This window comes from Terrapene carolina, unplaced genomic scaffold (assembly GCF_002925995.2).
Source record: "Terrapene carolina triunguis isolate 2854851 unplaced genomic scaffold, T_m_triunguis-2.0 Scaffold552, whole genome shotgun sequence".
Lineage (NCBI taxonomy): Eukaryota > Metazoa > Chordata > Testudines > Emydidae > Terrapene > Terrapene triunguis.
Window position 1 is genome coordinate 481,459 of NW_020664903.1, and position 26,430 is coordinate 507,888.

Genomic DNA, 26,430 nt, shown 5'->3' on the forward strand with positions numbered 1-26,430 from the left:
GCCTAAATATGGCCATAAGAGCCTAATTGTAGCTCCCATTCTGAAAATCGTAGCCTTTCTGTTTAAGGCTGGCCCCATGGCCAAAAAGCTATTGAATAACCAGTGATGGAAAACATCCTGTTATGCTAGAAGATGTAGATGGCTGTCATCAAGTGCGTCTTTAATCCACAGATCAGTCACAGACCTGGTTAAAGCTGACGGCTATGCTAATCGCCTTTCTTTCAGGCTAAAGGGAAGGAGCAATTAAAAAGGCCCCTTTATGTTGTGATAGCTGGAAACAATAGGAAGCCAAAGCCCAAGGCCATAGGCCACCTGGCAAGACTGGTCAGAAGGGGTTTCCTTGGTACCGATTGTAAAGCGCAAGGGCTGAGGGATAGATTGGTTGCAGCTCTGTGTGTGAGAGGCAGACAGCAGAAAATAACCAGCGGCCAACAAGACAGTGACCCTAGGATGAAGCCAAGAGATAGAGCTTCTTATGAGCACATTACTCACTGGAGAGGCAGACTTGGATTTCTGAGAAAGCAAATGGCCTGCTGTTTCAGGGAAACATATTTCCTTTTTGTAAATGAACTGGATTTCGCCCAAGCATAAATCTGATGTGTATCATCCATGTCTCCTCCTAATGGAAAGGAACTGGCAAGGGCTCAAATATTGACTAACTGCTGGAGCCAAAAAGGGCAATGAAACAAACATCATGATCAGTAGATCATCTAGGTTTCAAAGTGCACTTATTGCCCTCTGGCTGCATTGATTGGAGTTTATGAAGCTGTTGCTTTCGTGGTTGCTCGGAATAAGGAAGTTTTTTTTCTCCTGGTGAAACTCACGAACCCCAGGATGCCAAATATGGACTTCTCTATTTACTGCTGACATACACTTGCAGGGCGGAGGTGCTGGCTGAGAGACCAGCGGCAGGTGTTATCAACCTTTCTGCTACCTGAGTGGTTGGTAAAAATAAACATCTCGCGCAATGTGAAACCGGCTGTAGTATAAAAAGAACTGCACTGGTTCCTGGGAGTCCTATAAACATTAGCGCTTTGTGGCTAAGGCACCTGTCTTCAAACAGGCCAAGAAAGGCAGGAATACTAGCAGAAAGGTAAATAAAATACAATCAGACTAAAGATGATTTGTCTTCAATCTATCAGAATCAATAGCAACAAAATGAACTTGCTTTGTTAAACTTGCGGGTGATATAAGCCGTCCTGGGGTTGATTGATGCTTTTGATGCCTGTGAGTCTACAGAATGTCTCCCTGCTGTAGAGAAAGTTCTGATGTTCGGAGGGGTGGGGTGGTCTTACCGCCTTTGGCTCTAGCTGTGATCTAAAACTTGCACTGGTGTAGTGCCATTGATGTCAGCTGGGGTTTGCACCCGTGAAAGCCCCATCATGCTTTTATTTCGGCTGCAGCTTTTCTGTGCTGTCTGCGGCGATTGTGATTTTGGATTTTGCATACCATGCCTTTAATTTCTAGCGAGGAAAGTATCCTTTGGACCTGAATCTCCTCTCAGTCACGGTGAAATGGACCTCGTAGGCAAGGCAGAGAGAGCCAGCAGAAAGCACGTAACGCTTTAAGTCCCAGTTGAGCCCTCAAAAGAGGGCTTAAATGGTGCAAAGGCTTTGTGCTGGATCTCTGCGCAGGGCTGAATTTCACCTTACAATGGTGTAAATCAGCAGTAACTCCAATGAAGGGAACTGAGTTGCCCAACTAGTGTCAGAGAAAAATTAAGATTTTTTTTTTAGTTGCAGCGTTTCATGGTGTAGGTACAAGAAAAGGGGAATAAGTTACTGATCAGCTGGTTTGAGTAACAATCATCATCATCAGCTAATCATTATAATGTAAGAGAGAGCAGTCACACAGGCTGTACTAGTCACACTGCCCCCAGCCCTCACTTGGAGAGACCACCTCTAGGGGAAAGCAGGGAGCTCAGATTCAATGGTCTTCTCCATCCATGACTCGCCTGGTCATGAGTTTTGCTGTGTAGACATCTGTCCACCAGGAAGTGGGCTGAGACCACCAACTCCAGTGAACAGCTGCGAGGCACCTTTGATCAAGTCACAGGCCTGACAGGAGTGGAAAACATCCTGATTTCTCTGGTAAATGGCTTGCTTATCGTCTGATTTGGGGGAGTGACTGTTATTTCAAGGTCAGATAGCGTGTTAATCACCGAGGCTAGGAACAATGCTAGAAAACTGAGATTACCAGCATGTAGCATTTTATTTTAGCTTTGGAGGTTTATGAACTATTAGACCTTAAAATCACATTATGTGGATTATACTCCTGCAAATCCATTGTGTCCTGTACAGCCTCCTGGCTTATGACCCAGCCGGTCTGCCCCCTGGGAGCTGCTCTTAGGATAGAAACATATGGGCTTTTGCTGAAAGCATCTTGCTCATGCCCTGACTCTTCCAGTCCCTCCGCTCAATTTTTCTTTCTGAATCTTTCTGATCTTTATCCTGGTTTGCGTGACAAAGCTGCACAAGAAATACATATACAACCTAAATAAGACTTTGTTTGAGTAATAACAATAAAACTGTCGATCATTGACCAATGGTATCAGAGTGCCAAAGCTTCCACTGATGGCCTTCAGTTGAACCATGTTGACTTACACCAGCTGTCCCACTGAGTCTAATCCAGCTCTGTGGCTACCTGAAACATTCTTTTCCTTTGTTGTAGCATCTAAGCCATGGAAACCCAAAGGAGGAGACCATGGGAAACAGAGAGCCATCACAGGGGAAAGTTCCTATCTCTAGACAAGAAAGACGCCAAGAAGGTGTTGGAAATTTATGTCAAGCGCACACTGAGCAATTGTGAGGATTCCTTTGCTGCTAAGAAGAGGGTGGAGGAGGCCAACGGTGCACAGGGGAAGAAGATGACTAAGCTCCAAAGAGCAGCAAGTGACTTCTACGGGTACTCAGGTTCCAAGATAGTCATGAGGAAGGGCCAAGCAGACAGAGCCCAGGCACTGAGGCTGGAAGACGCGCTCAGCGAGAAGAGCAAACCATTGGCTTGTGAGAATGCTACAGAAGACGAGCAGAAGCCAAAGGGGAAAGGCTTGAAGAACTTGTCCCAGGGGAAAAATCAACACCCCTGGATCAAGACTCTCCTGAATTTCTTCTACGGGAAAAACAGTGATGACTATAAAGAACACTCCGATAAAAAGACGAAGGAAAAAGAGGCCAGCATGGAGCGGGCTCCTAGCTGCATAGAAGCAGAAGCGGCTACAAGAACTGGAGCAGACTCCAGTTCATTGCCGCGGCCTGGGAAAACCATTAAAAAGAGATCCACCCTCAGGAGAGCTTTCTCCTTTAAGAAACATGCCACCGAGGAGGAAAAGAAAGCAGGGCCGGAAGCAGGAATAAAAGCAAAGAGGCCCAGCTTTCTTCCACTGCGGAGCATTCACAGGCCGTCCTCACAAGGTAGGAGCATAGAACATTTGTAGCTAAATAGCTCCATGTTCCCTGAGGGGACCATGGGCAGCATTTTAAAGTGGGATTATGTTCAGAAAAGTGACTGTAACCGTGACACAGACTGGGAGATTTGCAGAGGCACGAATAGATGCCAAAGACCTTGTCTACACTGGAAAGGGTTTGCCTGTGCAGATATACCGGGATAGCTATACCAGCAAATCTTCCTTGTTTTGATGCAGCTTATACTGGCAAAAAATTCTTTTGCTGGTGTAATTTATACCAGTTCTCGTAACAAAATAAGCCATACTGGGAAAAGGACTCTTTTGCTGGTACAGCTGCATCTACAGGTGGGGTTTTTGCCGGTATGAAGTCATAAAGAATCACACCCCAAACTCACATTATTATACTGGCAAAATTTCTAGTGTAGACCTGGCCTTAATCCCATTGGCTTAAAATGATCTGTGACTTTCTGTGGGAGTTACAGGACTGCGGAGTCCTCTCTCCTTCGGGCTTGCCGCCACAAGAAAGCTGCACCGCTTTGACTATCCTGGTATAGTGAAAATGGCAAATCTCCCCTCTTGTACGAGTATAACTTATTCTGGTTTGGGATGTGCAAAAACTATACTGGTAGCCAGTACCTCTATACTGATATAACTGAGTCCACAATGGGGCATTTCCTGGAATCATTTTATCGGTTAAAAATCACACCCCTAACTGACATAGTTATACCAGAACAACTTTTGAGTGTAGGCCAGCCCATAGTTTATAAACACATTTTAAGAATCATTTCTTCCCTGCTACACAGTCTTTATGAAGCGGCTGGTAAATTTTCAGCATATGTTTGCGAGGCTCAGTGATTGTCTTTGTAGCAAAAGCCAGGGCTTAAAAAGCACCATGTGATTGTCATGCTCAGTCGCTGGCCACAGTTTCACATGAATTCCTGAGCCAGGGGAAGCATGAGCAGTGTCAGCTGGAATTTTGCTACTGGAAGATCTGACAATTCCCTTTCAGTCAGCAAGGTCACACCGATTAAAAACCTCGCCCTCTTTGTCTTTGCAGACAGGGAAGAACATGAGCTTTACTGCACACAAGTCTCGGAAGAGATACAATTGATAATCCAGGGCAATGAAGCCAAGAGAAAAAGAAAACACAGTTACAAAGAGCTACTGAGACCTGCCGGCACTCCTGAATCTGGTCAGTATCATCTCATTCCAGGACATGTACAGGGCCACCCTTGATCTATGCACAAAAAACCCTCAGTAGGATGAGATTTGTCCCTATGCAGAGAGGCAGCCCAAGGCCTGTGCACTGCATAAGCCCTGTGTTGAGGACTGAGTGGCACTAGCTGTAGTGTGATGCCCCTGGATGGGCTGTCAGCAGCGGGGATGGACCTTGGGACCGACAGCTGTTACAGGCTCATCAACCTCTCTATGTGGCCCAATCACCACTAGAGGAGGACAGAGTACCACGCTGAGTGGGCGTGGGGTACATTACTGCAGCATAGGCTGCTGCCCAGGACTGAATTTCATCCCGGTAGGAATTGCCCATGCAGACTGAGCAGGGCATGTGGCTAGGGTGACCAGATGTCCCAATTTTATAGGGACAGTCCCGATATTTGGGGCTTTTTCTTATATAGGCACCTATTACCCCCCACCCCCGTCCCGATTTTTCACATTTGCTGTCTGGTCACCCTACATGTGGCCCTTGTAAGCAAGGTGGCTGGCTCTGAGCAAGGAAGGGGCTACTTGTTGGCTGATCGGCAGTGCTGCCAACAGGCAATTTTATAACGAATCTCGTGATATCTGGAGCATTTTAAAGCCTGTTTATGGGTGCACAGGGCTGAAAATTGGCTGTCGGGTTAGCAATGACTAACAAAATGCTGACAATCTAACTATTGGAAAAGACACATCAGATGGAGACCCAGACAGACGGACTAGGGAGTACAAGGAAACAATCAGGCAATGTTAGTCAGCACAATTGGAATCGGCTACTGCCTGTGAGCTAACAGACCAGGTCCTTTGTGGGGAATCTATAAAAGTCCTGCTACAAACAGAGGGGGACCCAGAGCCACATTGTACACCTGCAACTGGGCAGCAAGGCCAAAATTCCCAGTCCTACGAGCTCCATGCCAGGGGCTGACTCTGCAGAGCTCAAGCTGGGATCAGGACCGTCATGGCTCAGAATTAAGGGTGCTTTTCTGTTGCCCTTGACACGTAAATTGCTTTTCTGAAAATAACCTTTAAGCGCCTGCATTGAAAATCCAGTCCTCAACGTCTACGGCAGAAGGACTTGGGCTTGTAGAAGAGACGGTCTGAAATTCTGGAAGTAATTCTCTTTCTCTGTCTGCAGAAGAAGCCATCATAAGAAAAATAGTTGCCCTGCTCAAGAGCACTGGAGATCACTTGGACGAGAAGGTAAGGGGAGGACTTTGTTTGGTGGACTATAGATGTTTTGGGTCAAATTCTCTGCTGGTTTAAACTGGGGCAGCCAGGGCCGGCTCCAGGCACCAGCTAAGGAAGCAGGTGCTTGGGGTGGCCAGTACAAAAGGGCGGCACTCTGTCCGCTATTGGGGCGGCATGTCCTGGTCTTTGGCGGGAATTCGGTGGCAGGTCCCTCAGTCCCTCTCTTCTTCTTTGAGCTGCCGCAGAAGTGCTGCCGAAGAGGAAGAGAGGGAGTGAAGAACCCGCTGCCGAACTGCCGCCGAAGAATGGAGTGGCGCGATTGAACTGTTGCCGAAGTGCCGCCAATTGGCTTTTTTTTTTTTTTTCTGCCACTTGGGGCGGCAGAAAACCTGGAGCCAGCCCTGGGGGCAGCATCATTGACTTCAGTGGAGTCTCACATAGAGTTATCTATTAAGGACTTTGCTCTGACACCTCTCCTAAGCTACTTTTGAACCTGGGCTCCATCCCCAGCCCTTTTGCAATATCTGAGTGACCTGCTATACACATCACTGAAAGCCTGGTTAACCTACAATGTGGCTTTCCATCCAAAGGGATTGCCAAAGGTGCTCAGTGCTTCTCACAGCTTCTTATCATCCGGGGCTGATCCAAAGACCATTGAAGCCAGTGGAAAGAGTCCCACTGACTTCAGTGAGCTTCGGATCAGACCTCAGATGAGGTTGGAGAGATGAAGTGATGGGTAAGTCCTAAGGGAATCTGACAGACAGAAGGGGCCAGAACAAAGTTTATGCACCACTTAGGGCTTAAAATGGAACTTAAGCAGTGCATTGACCTTGTGCTGGCTTTCTGCACAGGGATGGGTTTCAGGCTAGCAGAGGAAGGAGATGGTTGTCTGGGAATGGATAGGAATGGACCAAATGGGTAGGAAGCCAGTACAATTTCGGGAGTGGGTCAGCTTGTGAGGTTGGTGGTGACACACAGATTAGGGGCAATACGTATGATATTCATGAATGTGCATGCTACTGGTTTCCCTCTTAAACAGATAAAAGAAGACACAAATCTCACCACGTTCTTCAAAGATATCTCCTACAGCTCCTTCAAGCACTTAGCCGATGTCTACGTCAATAAAGAAGTGACAGCCCAAGTGCCTGAGATGTCTCCCGAGGAGATAAAATTTGCATTCGCTGTGCACTTAACTGCCAAGGTGGCCGGCATCTGTAACCACGCAGTGAACAGGATCATGGGCTTTGGAGACCAATATCTCCAGGATACTTTTGTGCAGTTTTCCTACAGCAAGAACGTCAGGGTAAGAGGGAGAAACGAGTGTGTGATGCAGCCCACGACAGCACGCTGGGGCAGATCCTCAGGGGGTGTAAACCAGTGAAGCTCCATAGGCATTAATGAAGTTATGCCAGATTACACCAGCTGAGCATCTGACCCCACCATTGTTATTTGTACTATTGTCACACTTAGCAACCCCAGCTGAGATCAGAGTCCCATTGTGCCAGGTGCTGTACAGTCACTTAATGAGGGACAGTCTTTGCCCTGAAGAACTCACAATTTGAATAGGCAAGAGAGACAAAAGAATGGATTATTAGCTCCATTTTACATATGGGGAAACCAAGGCACAGAGATGAAGTGACTTGCTTAAGGTCACACAGGGAGTTCATAGCAGAGATCAGAACTGAACCCAGATCTCCTGAGTCCCTATCCAGTGCCTTAACCATAAGACCATGCTCTCTCTCTCACACCTCCCTGCCTGATGGTCCTGATTTGTATTGTAATAGTTCTAAAATCCTCCGGTATCACTCAATCCAGCCTCCGTGGCTGGCATCTGCAGCTGGTTGGGAAATGATTTTGGTCCCATGTAAAACACTTCGCCAGGACGAAAAAAATTTCCTTCAAAGACTTTTGGCCAAAAATTTGGGGATTTTGTCAGAAAAGTCAAAATGTGTTCTGTTTTCAGCAACCCCAAACTTGTCATTTTGGGGGGTTTCAGGGTTTTTCCTCCATTATTTTCCTCGAAAACTAATTTTTAAAATGGTTTTCAACAAAACCCCACTTTTGACAAAAGAAAATAATTTTGTCAAAACTGTTTTGACACATGACCGTGGAGGTGTGTAGTATCAGCCCCATAAAACAGATCATTGCCAGACAGATAAACTAAGACCTGGGGTAACAGCCATCAAAAGAGCATGAGAAAACAGAAGACTTAAAAAAGTTTCCATTTCCACTGGGCTCAGTTGTGGTCTTTTTTCTGGGTGGTCCCTTGACTGTTCTCTGATCATTCAGACACTGTGCCTAATGGGCCCTGGGATGTTATTTATCCCTCTGCCAATGCCCTCCTGTGTGTATCTGAAGTCTTCCAAAGAGGATGGAGCTAGGCTGTTCTCAGTGATGGCAGATGACAGAACAAGGAGCAATGGTCTCAAGTTGCAGTGCGGGAGGTCTAGGTTGGATATTAGGAAACACTATTTCACTAGGAGGGTGGTGAAGCACTGGAATGGGTTCCCTAGGGAGGTGGTGGCATCTCCATCCTTAGAGGTTTTTAAGGCCTGGCTTGACAAAGCCCTGGCTGGGATGATTTAGTTGGGGATCGGTCCTGCTTTGAGCAGGGGGTTGGACTAGATGACCTCCTGAGGTCTCTTCCAACCCTGATATTCTATGATTCTTGTCCGTAGGCCTCTTATGTCTTTTGCTCTTTACACAACAATATGAAGAAACGACATGGGCACAGTTGGGTCTCAAATAGCTCTATGCAGACATGCCTGGCCTAGCTACACACAATGCTGCTCTGGTTGGTTTCTGGTGACTTCTAAAACATAGAACACAGTAAACGCCAATGGAGGGCTTGCAAACCATTTAAAAGGACACTACCCTATTCCTATATACTACACTGCTAAATTTAGTGTCACTTGCCTCCAACAGGCAGACCAACACAGGGAAGCTTTTCACTTCTTGCTTTTTGGTGGGCTGCGCTGGGACAGAGGGTTGAGAGTGTTTGCGCATGGTGCAGAGCAACAGAAAGGGTTAATGCATCACTGGTCAGGATGGGCTTGATGCACTGAATTCCTGCAAGGTGTGATTCCACTGACAGGATTCTGGGAGCTCATGCAGGGGACATGGCCTCTACGGGAACTCTCTGGGGACTCTGCTGTGTGGGACCTGCCTTCACCCCAGCACAGCAAGGGGCTTGAGCAGGGCAGGGGGCTGGTGAACCTGTGACTCCATAGGTCCATCAGTCATTTCCTCCTGAGGAGGTGGGCTGCATCGATTCTGGAGCACTGAGCCTGCAAGAGCTGCCGAGAAGCACCCCTGCAGCTTCTGCTGTGTGGTGGATTCCTTCCTTCTCTGGCCCCTGCAGATCTGCCAATGCCTGGCCCAGTCCCTCTAGTTGGGCACTGGAGGTACACTCCGGGGTAGGAAATGCCAGGCTGGATCAGGCAATCTAGTCTGCTCAGTGCCAACAGCTCCGCAGGACAGAAACCTGCAGGAGGCAGAAATGGGATAAATCTGCCCACAGGGAAATTTTCCTCCTAACCCCCAATAGTTAGAGGTTGGTTTATGCCAATGGCATTGCCACCAGTTCCCATATGCTCCTCATAACCCGCCAAGGTCTGTGCTCACCAGCGTCACACACCCATCCCCTTTGTGGAGCGGATCCTCACCTGTGGTTTATTCTGTCTCAACAGGACTGTGAGAAGTTCAGCACTAGCAGCTGTGAAAGCCCAGACTGAAAACTGCTCCCCAGGAGTTTGCTTTCTGAACTGCTACCAGTACCTATGGTATCTTCAACTTCAGCCCCACCTCTGTGAAACAGGAAGCCATCCTGGGCTGGGAGGGACCAGCTGTCACTGACTCCTGCATTTGGTAGAATTTCGTGGAGCATGAATTAAAAACCACGGAAGAAAATGAGTAACATGGGGGTCAACATGGAGAACATAAAAGACAGCTAGCTAAGGATGAATATTCAGTAGCTAATGCTAATACTACCTTCATCTGACTAATCTGTGATAGTCCTCTATTGACCAAATTGTTGCATATGATAGCTTTATGAACTATTTTAACTCCAGGATATAAAAATATATTTACTTCTTCTACCATTCAAGGCCCTGGTAAGAAAAATCACTTAAGCACATGCTTAATATTAAGCACGTGCTTAAGTGTTCTCCATGAATAGGATGCTTTACTAAATTGGGCTCCAATCCTGTTGGTAGGTCTTTTATTTATTATAATTAATGCTATTCAAATTCTGCAAGGGAGATTAAACCTCATGTCTCAGGGTTTAACCAATCTCCAAGTATTAGAGATTGGGATGAAACCAACGAGGTCAGATTATCTGCCATCGGCTACTGCTGGAGTTCTTGCATCTTCCTATAAAGCATCTGGTGCTGGCCACTGTCAGAGATGGGATACTGAACTAGAGGGGCCACAGCTCTGAGCTTCTAGGGCAATGCCTGTATTCTTATGTTCTTGGTTTGTAATGCAAATGCTGTTACAGTGCAATGCCCGGGAAGCCGCTGGATGTGATGGTGCCAAACTATTGCATCCAATAGCATGGTGATTCTTTCAAACATAAACGTGAGGGGCATGGAATTTCTGTGGAATGAAGGGACATTTTGGGACAAAAATGGGCAATACTTCTCAGAATGAAGGACATCTGAGAGTTCCATTTCCCCATCAGAGGACTGTGATGTAATCACTATGCAAGGGGGACTGGAAATCATTTGGCTCTGTCATCACCCTCAACCAAACCATTCTCAACACTGGTTGAGAGTCCACCGAGGACGTGTCTTCAACCACGAGCCATTTTCCTACTGTAGACAGCAGGGCCATAAACTCTGCTAAGCTACAGCGTCTCCTCACATTTTGGAGCGGGTTATGGATTGGGCGCACGTGAACTGACAAGTGGATTGCCGCTGGAGTCATGACGTTATGTACTGAACTATCAGGTTTTCTGCCAGATGATTTTAGAATCTACAGTTTCTCCTCGTACATTAATCAACACAGAGAGGAACAAACATTCCCAAGTGTTGTTATGAATATCTTGGAGAGCATGTACTTGAGTGTATCCCTCTCCCAGATGCCGGGTGAAATGTGGAGAGTGGGGTGGGGCAGAATGCAAGTGAATATTATGTTACAGGTGGAGTAAAGTGTGTCTTAATACACCTATGTGATGTTCCCCTCTGGTGTTATCTGGACCGGTGATCGGCTAGGTCACTCCAATCCTCGACTCTGGGAGCCAGCCTTACCCTGCTCTGCTGTGAGAACTCCCACTCCCGGGATGTTCACGCACAGCCTCTGGCATGTCAGCTGCTCCCAGCTACGTGAGTGAGCACTTTTGGCCAGCTGCTGCTTAGATTGTGCAACCGAATGACACTAGCCAATATCTTCAGTCCCAGATACAACCCTAGGAACCTCCATCTTGGAGTGTCCAGTTATGGACGCTGCAGCTTATATGAGTTTGTCAATTTAACAAAGACATTGATATGTACCAGGCTTGTTATCCCACACGCTTCAAACCAAACGCACTGCTTCAGGTAGAATAAACAAAGAAATGTATTAACTACAAAAGACAGATTTTAAGTGATTATAAATCAAAGCACAAGAAGTCAGATTTGGTCAAATGAAATAAAAGCAAAACACATTCTAAGCTGATCTTAACACTTTCAGTGCCCTTACAAAATTAGATGCTTCTCACCACAGGCTGGCTGGTTGCCCTTCAGCCAGGCTCTCCCCTTTGATCAGTGCTTCAGTCGCTTGATGGTGGTATCTGTAGATGGAAGTGGAAGAGAGAGAGCCTGGCAAATGTTCTTTCATCCCTCTTGGCTTCCCCCCCACCTCCACTTCAGAGTCAGGTGAACATTACCTCATCGCAGTCCCAAACTAGCCAAGAGAAGCGGGGTGACTGACTCGAGAGTCCAACAGATCCTTTGTTGCTGCCTAGGCCAGTGTCCTTTGTTCCTGTGAGGCTGGGCTGGGTTTGTCCCATACATGCCCTGATGAGGTGTGAACTGCCCCTCTGCTCCTGGAGAGTTTTGCCTGGGCTTGTTTTAAGCCATGAGGACACATTTTCAGCCTCATAACTATATACATGAAATTACAACCTATAACATCACTATAACAACGATGCTCAGTGCATCATGAACTTTCCGGAGACACTCGACATGACAAACTTTGCATTGGATACCACACAATCATATTATAAGGATGAACATGGGCGTGCAGGGTGTTCCCCCGAGGTGCAGAGTGTCACAACCTAATGTGGGTCCTGTGCCAGTTCTTTTATATTAGATAAAAAGCAGGATAAGAGGCATAATATTTTGGCAGGTGGCCATCGGTGTGTGTTGTTTTATCGCATGATCGTAGCTGCCTCTGCTCTTATAAGGAGGACATTACAGAAATTCCAGCACAGTGATATCAGTGACTTATTAGTAAGTAGAAGATGGTTGCCCTGACACCAAAGTACAGAGGGAGGTGGTTCACAGGTGGGCTAGAGCCCGTGCTGGCATGAATTGGCATTGCCCCATGCACCCACCAATTGACACTGGCTGAGGTTGCGGCCCAGCATGTCTAAGAAGATGTACAATGTGAAAGAGATTAAACAATAAGCACTGGGAATGGGTCCTAAATCTTTCCCCATTGCAAAGACCCCCTCAGCAGGAGAATGGGTCTCAGGATGAAGGCCGCAGATCTTGGCTTGGTGCCAGTGGAGAGTGCCAGAGAATTCTGGAAGGACCCCTGACAGAAGTAGTTTGGGAAGGTCCCTGCTGCAGGGGACATACCCAGGGCCGGCTCCAGGCACCAGCTTCTCAAGCAGGTGCTTGGGGCGGCCGCTCTGGAGAGGGGCGGCAGGTCCAGGTATTCGGCGGCAATTCGGCGAACGGTCCCTCACTCCGCCTGGGAGTGAAGGACCTCCCGCCGAATTGCCGCCGCAGATCGCGATCGCGGCTTTTTTTTTGTTTTGTTTTGGCTGCTTGGGGCGGCCAAAACCCTGGAGCCGGCCCTGGACATACCTTAGTCAAACAGAACTGACTGGGCTCTATGCAGGGGTAACTGGATGAAATTCTCTGGCCTGTGTTATACAGAAGGTCAGCCTGGATGATCCAATGGTATCTATTGGCCTTAAAAAAAAAATCTACGAAAGGGAGCATGTGAGTATGAAGAACACATGCTCATCCCTACGAGGGTACATCTCCACTGCAAGAAAAAACCCATACCACCGCGCCTCAGAGCCGGGGTCGATTGACCAGGGTTCAGGCTGTAGGGCTAAAAATAGCTGTGTAGATGTTTGGGCTCAGGCTGGAACCTGGTTACCCTCGTGGAGTTTCAGAGCCTGGGCTACACTGCTATTTTTATCCCCTCAACCTGCGAGCCTGCATCAACTGACCTGGGCCAGCCACAGCTGTGCCGCAGGTCTTTTATTGCAGTGTGATAAGGCCTGATAAGATTGGCATGGCACACTGGCGTGAGAGCACCTAACACCATCAAACCTTCATTCTAACAAGCCAAAAATTCATCCTTGGCATAGATTCCACCAAGACTGGTGGGTTGATAAACAGATCATTGGAGACAGGACTTTTCCTTTAATCACTGGTTTCTCAGCCAGTGTGTAAGTGTGTGTGTGTGTTTGTGCAAGTGTGTGAGTCTGAGACCCTTCAAATCCCCCTTATGCATAGGCAAGCACTGCAGCACGTTCCATTGCCATAATGCTGCCTGCTAGGAAATCCATCTTCCAAGACCGATGCAATTCTAGCCCATTCCTTCCAAAGCCAACATATCCCATTACCTAGAGGCTCTTGTTCCTACTATCTCATGCTATGGGGCTTTGCAGCTCAGAGTTGGTTTTATGCCTAGCCAAAGCAAAGGCAACAGACAGAAGACTGAAGAATTCTCACACTGGATGTTGACAGACGTTCTGCTTTCCCACTGGCTAACATGCCAAGAGCAAAGTGTTCAGCTGGTGGGAAACGCCTAGTGTGTAAACAGATGTCAAAACAAGGGACAAAGCTGCCATTCATTGATACTTCCTTCCTTTCCTCCCCCCATCCCAGGGTTATTTATAGCTCCAGATCACGGTGGCGAAGGGTCTTGATCCTGGTGGTTAGTGGTCTCAGCTCCTCTCAGTGGGTTGGATCCAGTGCCCACTGAAGTCAGTGGCTACCCTTTGTTGCCTACACCAGCTACTCACATCATGGGTATGTGAGGGGTGGGGAAGGGCAGCCTCCATGAAACTGCCCTGTTCCCCCCGTGCATGGGGTCAGGGGTTGACACGAAGAGGTGGGCGATGCAGTAGGGTACTGAGGGACATGTGCTGGACAAAGTTGGCGCAGGGTATGTCCCACCCTGGAACAGGGGGAACTGTGTGGCAGATTGGGATTGTCGGAGACATTTTGTGCTACCCTACATGGGGGGATTTTGGCAGAGCCACCGCTGAGCCCTTGGTCCTCTCTCAGGCAAAACTCCCACTGACGCTGATGCGAGCTTCGACTGAATAAAGACTATGAGACAGATCCTGACACCGTTAGCCACCTTCCGTGGGACGTTACTCTGCAAGAAGCCCTGGTAGCCTTTCCCCCTAAGAATGGGCCAAGCAGAGATGGCAGGATTTGACCGCAAACTAACAAACACCCTTATTTTTTTAATAGCACCCACTGGGCTCATGGGAGTTGTAATCATTTCTGGCTTCCCTAGTCACTTCTGACTGATAGAGCGCTGGACTGGGACTCAGGAGACCTGGATTCAGTTCCTGGTTCTGCCACTGGCCTGCTGGGTGACCTCAGGCACTGCTCTGTGCCTCAGTTTCCCACTCTGTAAAATGGGGATAATGTTACTGACCCTATTTGTAAAGATCCACTATTGAGCTCCACTGCGGAGAAGCACCATATCAGAGCTAGGTATTAGTTTATTCTGGTAACTGATCAAGGCTGATGAGGGTGAAACCAGACCCATCAGGACTGGTTAAAAACCACTATGATTGCATCATGTCATTTGCATAGCATCAGACGTGCGTGTGACATTTGACTGAGCTGACGATTTAGGTGGAGTGGGAATAGGAAGGCGTATCACACAGGTGCGGAGGTTGCTTGCTTTGCTTTGCATGCCGCACTGGGGGTTTTTGTTCTCTGTGCGTTCGGGACCTTCCGGACCAGGCAAATGAACACTTGCATAAGAAAGTCTCTTCCCCATGCCCAACTGACGTGGTCTCTCCAAAGTCACGGGGGAAGCTAGTGTTCTGGTTCTGTAGCAGCTATAGTCCATTCCCTCCCGTCCACCCGAGGAGTCTCACATGGGGGGAAACAGGGGCACTGACTCTAGCCAGGGGCTGATTGCTGTAGCTGCAGGGCAGCCTGGTGAGGGACCCAAGCAGAGCTGCTCTCTACCAAGAGGTTGCACTCAAAATCCTGGCCTGGGGCTTCCCACAGGCCTGGAAGAGGACTATGCCTCCCTCCCCAAGGGCTGATGGCTCTTAGAATTCAGGCCAGGAGAGTGGAGAGAAGGAATGGGGAGGAACAAAGTGAGCAAGCCTGACTCATGGGAAGTGCTGAAGGTGGAGGAAAGAGACATCTCCCAGTTGTTGCAGGGGAAATAAATTTTATCAGCTGGACGAAACCTTGTTATGCGGGGGTGGGGGGCGGGTGGGAGGAGGTAAAACCTCATTGAGATTGATAGGTTGGCACTCATCTTTCAATTAACATCACTGTAAGGAGAAGCTCCCACCTAAGACAAAAGGAGTATATGAACCCACCCAGGAGCTTTTACTGAAGACAGAGCAGGAAAAAACGCCTGGGTGAGACGGACAGACAAGACAGCTGGAAGGAGCAGCTGAAAGCAGGGTGGCTGAGCCCAGTAGAAAGCAGGGGAGAGGCTTTGGGGCAGGGGAGTGCAGGCTGAAAAGATTGCTCTTGGTGCTGTGAGGTGAGCAAAAGAAGCTGTTTCCTGCTCTTGGATTCCTTCCGTGCTCAGTTACACAGGACTTGGTACATTCTTTGTAAATAAAGAAAACTGTGCCTAAGTGTCACCAATCTCTACTCCCAGCTGGAACATCCTCCTCAGGGCCCCAACCTGCTCCTGTGCGCAAGGGCATGGAGCAGCTCACCCTTAGCTCAGTGCATGGATCGCTCTCTCGCAATCATATTTTCTCCCTCTAAAGCAGGGGTGGGCAAACTTTTTGGCCTGATGGCCATGTTGCATTTCAGAAATTGTATGGAGGGCCGGTTAGGGGAGGGTGTGCCGCCCCCAAACAGCCAGGCGTGGCCCGGCCCCCGCCCCCTATCCCTCCGCTTCTCACCCCTGACGGTCCCCCGGGACTCCTGCCCCATCCAACCCGCCCTGTTCCCTGATGGCCCCCCCGGACCCCTGCCCCATCCACCCCACCTTCTCCCTGTCCCCTGACCGCTTCCGGAACCCCACCCTGACTGCCCCCAGCCACCCCATCCAACCCCTCCTCTCATTCCTGACTGCCCCCCCCGGGACCCCTGTCCCATCCACCCCCCCGCTCCCTGATGTCCCCTGGAACCCCCACCCCTGACTGCCTCCCACTGCCCCATCCAACCCCTCCTCTCCTTCCTGACTCCCCCCCGGGATCCCTGCCCCATCCACCCCCCCTGCTCCCTGACTGCCCCCAGAACCCCCACCCCGACTGCCTCCCGCAGCCCTATCCAACCCCTCCTCTCATTCTTGACTCCCCCCGGGACCTCTGCCCCATCCAACCACCCCTTCTCCCTGATCGCCTCCGGAACCCCTGCCCCTATTCAACCCCCCTGTTCCCTGCCCTCTGACTGCCCCAACCCCTATCCACACCACTGGCCCCTGACCACCCCCCGAACTCCCCTGCCCTCTATCCATCCCCCCTCCCCCACTCCCTGCCCCCTTACCGCGCTGCCTGGAGCACCTGCTGGAGCCAGCCACGCACCGTGCAGCACAGAGCACCGGGTCAGGCCGGGCTCTGCAGTTGCGCTGCCCCAGGAGCTCACAGCCCCACCGCCCAGAACATGGCGCCAGCGGGGTGAGCTGAGGCTTCCGGTGAGGGGGGACAGTGGGGGAGGGGCCAGTGGTGAGCCTCCCAAGCCAGGAGCTCAGGGGCTGGGGAGAACGGTCCCACAGGCCGGATGTGGCCCACGGGCCATAGTTTGCCCACCTCTGCTCTAAAGCAACCTCACATCACTAAGCATGGGAGTGAATTACAAGGAAATGGGGAACAGAAATTTGGTAATCGAGGGCTGTTCAGGTTAACAGACAGGTCTAGCAAGATCCAATTGCTGGGAGTTGAAGCTAGACAATTTTAGACTGGAAATAAGGACATATTTAACTGAGAGAGTAATTAACCAGTGGAACAACTTACCGAGGGTTGTGGTGGATTCTCTAGCATTGGAAATATTTAAATCAAGATGGGATATTTTTCTAAAAATTTCTACTTCAGTTCAACCAGGAATTAATTCAGGGACATCCTACCGCCTGCGTTGCACAGGACGGCAGACTGGATGATCACAGGGGTCTTCTGGCTTTAGAATCATTGAAATCCACGCAGGTCTTGGTAGCAGGAGGGCAGAGGGGCATTTAAGTGGCTGACAGAGTGGGGGAAGAGGCTGAGATGTGGGGCATCTACTTTGAATGTGGGCTTGGGGCCCATCTGAATATTGCTCTGCTTCACAGCCTGGGACTAGCTGGCACTGGGCTGTGACGTTGTGCAGTCTATATGGTTTTATAAAAATATAAGTGAATATAATGTAACTGGGATATGCTTCATGCAAAAGGTCTCTTGTAAGGTATCATTACAAAGCTCATAATCTACTGAGTGTGATCATCCTATTTGTAGAAATGTACCACTCTTGTATCTAAAACTAGAAATATAAAACATAACTCTGAGGGCCTATTGTAATTATGTAAAGTGTGGGCCATTAAGGATGGTTTGGAATCTTGACGACTCCCATTGTCTGCAGATGGCTGTATTTACCTGTGAGTCTTCCTGTATATGTGTGTGCTGGCAAGTGAATAATGAAGTCTTGCAGTGACATGTGATCATGTCACCTGAACTGGAATCCATCTTTAACCTGGTGCTTTTCCAGTGAGGGGGGGTGGAAACCCAGAGGGACAAAGGGTTCCTGCCTTATGCAAAAGATATATAAAGGGGTGGAACAGGAGAGAGAGGGAGAGGAGCCATCATGGAGAATCCCCTAGATAACACCTAAGCTGGAACAAGAGCTGTACCAGGGGAAAGAATTGTGCCCAGGCCTGGAAGGTGTCCAGTCTGAGAAAAACTTACTGAAGCATCTCTGAGGGTGAGATTATCTGTATTTAGTTTGATTAGGCATAGATTTGCGCATTTTATTTTATTTTGCTTGTGACTTACTTTGTTCTGTCTGTTACTACTTTGAACCACTTAAATCCTACTGTCTGTATTTAATAAAATCACTTTTTATTTAGTAATTAACTCAGAGTATGTATTAATACCTGGGGGAGCAAACAACTGTGCATATCTCTCTATCAGTGTTATAGAGGGCGAACAATTTATGAGTTTGCCCTGCATAAGCTTTATGCAGGGTAAAACGGATTTATCTGGGTTTAGACCCCATTGGGAGTTGGGCATCTGAGTGCTAAAGACAAGCACACTCCTGTGAGCTGTTTTCAGGTAAACTTGCAGCTTTGGGACAAGTGATTCAGACCCTGGGTCTGTGTTGGAGCCAGACTGGAGTGTCTCGCTCAGCAAGACAGGGTGCTGGAGTCCTGAGCTGGCAGGGAAAACAGAAGCAGGGGTAGTCTTTGCACATTAGGTGGCAGCTCCCAAGGGGGTTTCTGTGATCCAACCCGTCAGGGAAGAGGCTGAGATGTGGGGCATCTACTTTGAATGTGGGCTTGGGGCCCATCTGAATATTGCTCTGCTTCACAGCCTGGGACTAGCTGGCACTGGGCCTCTCAAGGTGCAACTCTCTTGGATATCTTGCCCTGATTTCTTGGATATAAAACTGAGGGCCCGGTCACTTGTGGTCATTAAAGATCCCATGGTATTATGGAAGGGCAGATTATTAACTCTGGTCAGTTTCCAGTTCTGGGTATTACATTTATCCTACCTAAATTCCCCACCACAGTTTCAACCAGAGAAAAGATTCTCTTTACCCTAAAGCGACTGTGCGATCCCTCAGACAGTGCAGGGTTACTGGGGCAGAACATCTGGGATGTTACCTCCCCAGGGGCCCAGGAGAAAAGCCCCTTCTGCACATACCACCTGCAAAGGGCTTTGGGTTCTCGTGGTGCTTTACAAGAGTAAAGGGTTTATTGGTCTTAAAGTGTCCCAAGGGACTTGCGGATCCTCTTATTTCAATGAGTGTTTGCCCTCACTAATCCTGCTTTTCAAGGTGCCAGGGGGCAGATTATAAAGTTCGCCTGGCATTTAATGAATCAATTAGTTCTAAATTCCGTGCTGATAAGAGGATGATGACAAGATTGTGTCTTATATATACTATGTCATTGAACCAAGCCCGGATCTATGGCAGTACTGCCCTCGCCAGTAATTATAGCCCTTTCCCAGGCATAGCGGATACACCACCGAACAGTTCGGCTCGTTTCGATATGGCTCGGTATGAAAAATAATAAAACGCGCTGCAGCTGGAGTCAAACTAGAGCAATAACACCGTAGGCAGACAGGGGAATAAGACAGAGATGTGCAATTTTAACCCGTTAGTTACTGGATTAACATGCTGCACAGAGTATATAGTGACAGGATTCAGAGTGGTAGCTGTGTTAGTCTGTATCAGCAAAAACAACGAGGAGTCCTTGTGGCACCTTAGAGACTAACAAATTTATTTGGGCATAAGCTTTCGTGGGCTACAGCCCACTTCATCAGATGCATGGAGTGGAAAATACAGGAGCAGGTATAAATACATGAAAGGATGGGGGTTGCTTTACCAAGTGTGAGGTCAGTCTAACGAGATAAATCAATTAACAGCAGGATACCAAGGGAGGAAAAATAACTTTTGAAGTGGTAAGAGAGTGGCCCATTACAGACAGTTGATAAGAAGGTGTTAGTAACAGTAGGGAGAAATTAGTAATGGGGAAATTAAGTTGGGTGGGTATTGCAGTTTTAAGATTTCCACCCTACCATCAACCTCAGCCTGGACCAGTCCACACAAGAGGTCCACTTCCTAGACACTACAGTGCTAATAACCGATGGTCACATAAACACCACCCTATACCGGAAACCTACTGACCACTACACTTATCTACATGCCTCCAGCTTTCATCCAGACCACATCACACAATCCATTGTCTACAGCCAAGCTCTAAGGCCTGGTCTACACTACGAGTTTAGGTCGACTTTAGCAGCGTTAAATCGAATTAAGCCTGGACACGTTCACACGACGAAGCCCTTTCTTTCGACTTAAAGGGCCCTTTAAACTGGTTTCTTTACTCCACCTCCGACGAGGGGATTAGCGCTAAAATCGGCCTTAGCGGGTCGGAATTGGGGTAGTGTGAACGGAATTCGACGTTATTGGCCTCCGGGAGCTATCCCACAGTGCTTCATTGTGACCGCTCTAGACAGCACTCTCAACTCAGATGCACTGACCAGGTAGACAGGAAAAGCCCCGTGAACGTTTGAATTTCATTTCCTGTTTGCCCAGCGTGGAGAGCACAGGTGACCACGCAGAGCTCATCAGCACAGGTAACCGTGATGGAGTCCCAGGATCGCAAAAGAGCTCCAGCATGGACAGAACGGGAGGTACGGGATCTGCTCGCCATATGGGGAGATGAATCAGTGCTAGCTGAACTCCATAACAGTAAATGAAATGGCAAAATATTAGAAAAGGTCTCCAAGGCCATGAAGGACAGAGGCCATAACAGGGACACACAGCAGTGCCGCGTGAAAATTAAGGAGCTAAGGCAAGCCTACCACAAAGCCAGAGAAGCAAACGGAAGGTCCGGGGCAGAGCCGCAAACATGCCGCTTCTACGCGGAGCTGCATGCCATTCTAGGGGGTGCAGCCACCACTACCCCAACCGTGTGCTATGACTCCTTCACTGGAGAAACACACAGGGAAGCGGGTTCGGGGTACGAGGAAGATGAGGATGAAGATAATGTAGGTAGCTAACAGCAGCAAGGAAGTGGAGAAACCGGTTTCCTCAACAGCCAGGATATGTTTATCACCCTGGACCTGGAACCAGTAACCCCCGAACTCACCCAAGGCGTGCTCCCAGACCCTGAGGGCACACAGGGGACCTCTGGTGAGTGTACCTTTGTAAATATTACACATGGTTTAAAAGCAAGCGTGTTTAATGATTAATGATTAATTTGCCCTGGCAATCGCGGCCAGTACAGCTACTGGAAAAGTCTGTTAACGTGTATGGGGATGGAGCGGAAATCCTCCAGGGACATCTCCAGAAAGCTCTCCTTCATGTACTCCCAAAGCCTTTGCAAAAGGTTTCTGGGGAGGGCTGCCTTATCCCGTCCGCCATGGTAGGACACTTTACCACGCCAGGCCAGTAGCACGTAGTCTGGAATCATTGCATAACAAAGCATGGCAGCGTATGGTCCCGGTGTTTGCTGGCATGCAGACAACATCCATTCCTTATCGCTCTTTGTTATCCTCAGGAGAGTGATATCATTCATGGTCACCTGGTTGAAATGGGGCGATTTTATTAAGGGGACATTCAGAGGTGCCCCTTCCTGCTCTGCTGAACAGAAATGTTCCCCGCTGTTAGCCACGCGGTGGGGGGGAGGGGTGAAGTGATCATCCCAGAGAATTGGGTGTGTGTGTTTGTGGGGGGAGGGGTAGTTGGGTTTGTGCTGCATGTTAACCCGGAAACCGCAGCCCCTCCTTTTACATTGCAAACCCATTTTAAATGGCCAACCCAACGGGTGCTTGGTATGGGAAATGAGGGCGCTACTGTTTGAAACCATTCCCACATGTTAAGAAGGTTAAAAAAGCCAAAAGACTGTGGCTTACCATGGCTGCCTGCAAGCCGAAATCTGTTGCCTGGCACTGCGTGAGTGATCTCTCACACCAAACCGGCAGGCCCTCAATATAAGAGGAAAAATGCGACCTTGTAACGAAAGCACATGTGCTGTGTAATGTGAACAGCAAAATTTAACGTGAAAGAGTGTACCCATTGTTCTCTAAAATGTGTCTTTTTTAACCACCTCTCCCTTCTCCTCCACCAGCTGCAAATGTTTCTCCTTCACAGAGGCTAGTGAAGATTAGAAGGAGAAAACGGTGGACTCGGGATGATATGTTCACGGAGCTCCAGATGTCCTCCCACGCTGACAGAGCACAGCAGAATGCGTGGAGGCAGTCAATGTCAGACTACAGAAAAGCACAGTATGAACGAGAGGAGAGGTGGCGGGCTGAATCGCGGGATGAACAGAGCAAGTGGCGGGCTGAAGAGGATAGGTGGCGTCAGCTTGCAGACAGAAGGCAAGAGTCGATGCTCCGGCTGCTGGAGCATCAAACTGATATGCTCCAGCGTATGGTTGAGCTGCAGGAAAGGCAGCAGGAGCAGAGACCGCCGCTACAGCCCCTGTGTAACCAACAGCCCTCCTCCCCAAGTTCCATAGCCTTCTCACCCAGACGCCCAAGAACACGGTGGGGTGGCCTCCGGCCACCCAGTCACTCCACCCCAGATGATTGCCCGAGCATCAGAAGGCTGGCCTTCAATAAGAGTTAAAGTTTTAAACTGCAGTGTGTCCTTTTCCTTCCCTCCTCCCCCACCCATCCCGGGCTACCTTGGCAATTATCCCCCTAGTTGTGTGATGAATTAATAAAGAATGCATGAATGTGAAGTAACAATGACTTTATTGCCTCTGCAAGCGGTGCTCGAAGGGGGAAGGGGAGGGTGGGGTGGTTGGTTTACAGGGAAGTAGAGTGAACCGGGGGGGGGGGCGGGGGCGGAGGGTTCATCAAGGAGAAACAAACAGAAGTTTCACACCGTAGCCTGGCCAGTCAGAAAACTCATTTTCAAAGCTTCTCTGATGCACACCGCGCCCTGCTGTGCTCTTCTAACCGCCCTGGTGTCTGGCTGCGCGTAATCAGCGGCCAGGCGATTTGCCTCAACCTCCCACCCCGCCATAAATGTCTTCCCCTTACTCTCACAGATATTGTGGAGCGCACAGCAAGCAGCAATAACAATGGGGATATTCTTTTCGCTGAGGTCTGAGCGAGTCAGTAAGCTGCGCCACTGCGCTTTTAAACGTCCAAATGCACATTCCACCACCATTCAGCACTTGCTCAGCCTGTAGTTGAACAGGTCCTGACTACTGTCCAGGCTGCCTGTGTACGGCTTCATGAGCCATGGCATTAAGGGGTAGGCTGGGTCCCCAAGGATCACGATAGGCATTTCAACATCCCCAACGGTTATTTTCTGGTCCGGGAAGAAAGTCCCTTCCTCCAGCTTTCGAAACAGACCAGAGTGCCTGAAGACGCAAGCATCATGTACCTTTCCCGGCCATCCCACGTTGATGTTGGTGAAACGTCCCTTGTGATCCACCAGGGCTTGCAGCAGCATTGAAAAGTACCCCTTGCGGTTTATGTACTCGGTGGCTAGGTGCTCCAGTGCCAAGATAGGGATATGGGTTCCGTCTATCGCCCCACCACAGTTTGGGAATCCCATTGCAGCAAAGCCATCCACTATGGCCTGCACGTTTCCCAGAGTCACTACCCTTGATATCACCAGGTCTTTGATTGCCCTGGCAACTTGGATCACAGCAGCCCCCACAGTAGATTTGCCCACTCCAAATTGATTCCCGACTGACCGGTAGCTGTCTGGCGTTGCAAGCTTCCACAGGGCTATCGCCACTCGCTTCTCAACTGTGAGGGCTGCTCTCATCCTGGTATTCTGGCGCTTCAGGGCAGGGGAAAGCTAGTCACAAAGTTCCATGAAAGTGCCCTTACGCATGTGAAAGTTTCGCAGCCACTGGGAATCGTCCCACACCTGCAGCACGATGCGGTCCCACCAGTCTGTGCTTGTTTCCCGGGCCCAGAATCGGCGTTCCATGGCATGAACCTGCCCCAGTAACACCATGATTTCCACATTGCTGGGGCCTGTGCCTTGTGAGAGGTCTATGTCCATGTCAATTTCCTCATCACTCTCGTCGCCGCGCTGCAATCGCCTCCTCAGCTGGTCCTGGTTTTGCTTTGGCATGTTCTGGCTCTGCATATACTCCAGGACAATGCGCGTGGTGTTCATAGTGCTCATAATTGCCGCGGTGATCTGAGTGGGCTCCATGATCCCAGTGCTATGGCGTCTGGTCTGAAAAAAGGCGCGAAACTAGTATCTGACGGACCAGGGGAGGGAGGGAGGGGCGAGTGACGACATGGCGTACAGGTACAGGGAATTAAAATCAACAAAGGTGGCTGTGCATCAGGGAGAAACACAAACAACTGTCACACAGAATGGCCCCCCCAAAGATTGAACTCAAAACCCTGGGTTTAGCATGCCGTTGATTTCACGGAGGGAGGGGGAAGCAAATGAATACAGAACAAATCTATTTTTTACATCTTAAGCTGGCAGACGACGGTGCAGCATGACTGATAGCCCTCGGCATCTTCTGGGTGCTTGGCAGAAAATACTGGGCGCTTGGCAGAAAATAGCATACTACGATTGATAGCCATCATCATCGTCAAGACTGTTCGCTAGGACTGAGAGTGTCTGCCCAGGTGCCCATGATTGACAGCCACTGCAGTACGATGATGACGGATACCAATCGTAATATACCATCTTCTACCAAAAGGCAAGGGGCTGCTGCTGTGTGCAATGCAGCCCCACGTCTGCCAGCCCCACGTCTGCCAGCACCCAGATCACCGATGAAGGCTACCAGTCATACTGCACCATCTACTGCCAAAAGGCAGTTAGCTGCTGCTGCTGTGTAGCAATGCAGTACCACGTCTGCCGGCACCCAGAGGACATATGGTGACGGTGAGCTGAGCTGAGCTGAGCGGGCTCCATGCTTGGCGTGGTATGTTGTCTGCACAGGTAACCCAGGTAAAAAGGCGCGAATCGATTGTCTGCCGTTGTGCTGACGGAGGGGGAGGTGCCTGACGACATGTACCCAGAACCCCCCGCGACACTGTTTTGCATCATTCAGGCATTGGGATCTCAACCCAGAATTCCAATGGGCGGCGGAGACTGCGGGAACTGTGGGATAGCTACCCACAGTGCAACGCTCCGGAAGTCGACGCTAGCCTCGGTACTGTGGACGCGGTCCGCCGAATTAATGCACTTAGAGCATTTTATATATGGGGACACACACAATCGGCTGTATACAACCGATTTCTATAAAACCGGCTTCTATAAATTCGACCTAATTTCGTAGTGTAGACATACCCTAAGATACAAACGCATTTGCTCCGATCCCTCAAACAGAGACAAACACCTACAGAATCTCTATCAAGCGTTCTTAAAACTGCAATACCCACCTGGTGAAGTGAAGAAACAGATTGACAGAGCCAGAAGGGTACCGAGAAGTCACCTACTACAAGACAGACCCAACAAAGAAAGTAACAGAACACCACTAGCCGTCACCTACAGCCCCCAACTAAAACCTCTCCAACGCATCATCAAGGATCTACAACCTATCCTGAGTGGACGATCCCTCACTCTCACAGACCTTGAGAGACAGGCCAGTCCTTGCCTACAGACAGCCCCCCACAACCTGAAACAAATACTCACCAGCAATTACATACCACACAACAAAAATACCAAACCCTGCTACAAACCCCAGTGCCAACTCTGGCCACATGTCTATTCAAGGGACACCATCATAGGACCTAATCACATCAGCCACACCATACAGGGCTCATTCACGTGCACATCTAACAATGTGATATATGCCATCATGTGCCAGCAATGCCCCTCTTCCATGTACATTGGCCAAACCGGACAGTCTCTACGCAAAAGAATAAATAGACACAAATCTGACATCAGTAATCATAACATTCAAAAACCAGTAGAAGAACACTTCAATCTCTCTAGTCACTCAATAACAGACCTAAAAGTGGCAATTCTTCAACAAAAAAACTTCAAAAACAGACTCCAACGTGAAGCTGCAGAACTGGAATTAATTTGCAAACTAGATACCATCAGATTAGGCCTGAATAAAGTTTGGGAGTGTTTGGGTTATTACAAAACCTAAACTTAATTTCCCCATTACTAATTTCTCCCTACTGTTACTCACACCTTCTTGTCAACTGTCTGTAATGGGCCACTCTTTTACCACTTCAAAAGTTATTTTTCCTCCCTTGGTATCCTGCTGTTAATTGATTTATTTCGTTAGACTGACCTCACACTTGGTAAAGCAACCCCCATCCTTTCATGTATTTATACCTGCTCCTGTATTTTTCACTTCATGCATCTGATGAAGTGGGCTCTAGCCCACGAAAACTTATGCCCAAATAAATTTGATAATATATAGTGTGTTGGGAAGGTGGACAGGGTGCTAGACCAAGGGGGAAAATGGTAAGAGGAAGGAATAAGGGAACAGAAAGTGTGAGTGAAGGGTGGGGATAACAGTGAAGAGAGACTAGAAGGATGATTATCTATCATCCCCATACACAAGGCCATCTACCCATCCATTCATCATCCCCACACAGCCATCTACCTACCAACCAACATCCCCAGACACACATCCATCCATCCGTC

General features: G+C 48.9%; 1 protein-coding gene across 2 annotated transcripts; it reads left to right on the forward strand.

Moving 5' to 3' along the window:
- Positions 1-757: 757 nt before the first annotated feature.
- Positions 758-11,031, forward strand: BNIP5 (BCL2 interacting protein 5). Of its 2 annotated transcripts, XM_024212211.2 has the most exons (6): positions 758-1,093; positions 2,671-3,413; positions 4,464-4,598; positions 5,754-5,818; positions 6,846-7,109; positions 9,496-11,031. In XM_024212211.2, exons 2-6 carry the CDS (start codon positions 2,681-2,683, stop codon positions 9,538-9,540), a joined length of 1,242 nt encoding a protein of 413 aa, XP_024067979.2. In that variant the 5' UTR covers positions 758-1,093; positions 2,671-2,680; the 3' UTR covers positions 9,541-11,031. The 2 variants fall into 2 exon arrangements, with proteins under 2 accessions (XP_024067979.2, XP_029769106.1); XM_029913246.1 differs by lacking the exon at positions 758-1,093 and having other exon boundaries at positions 2,632-3,413.
- The last annotated feature ends 15,399 nt before the right edge of the window (positions 11,032-26,430 follow it).

Excerpts from the sequence above, each read along its gene's own strand:
- BNIP5 (XM_024212211.2), top strand. The coding sequence starts at position 2,681 with ATGGAAACCCAAAGGAGGAGACCATGGGAAACAGAGAGCCATCACAGG. Across the intron at positions 4,599-5,753 it reads TGCCGGCACTCCTGAATCTG|AAGAAGCCATCATAAGAAAA; the intron begins GTCAGTATCATC and ends CTCTGTCTGCAG. Across the intron at positions 5,819-6,845 it reads GAGATCACTTGGACGAGAAG|ATAAAAGAAGACACAAATCT; the intron begins GTAAGGGGAGGA and ends CCTCTTAAACAG.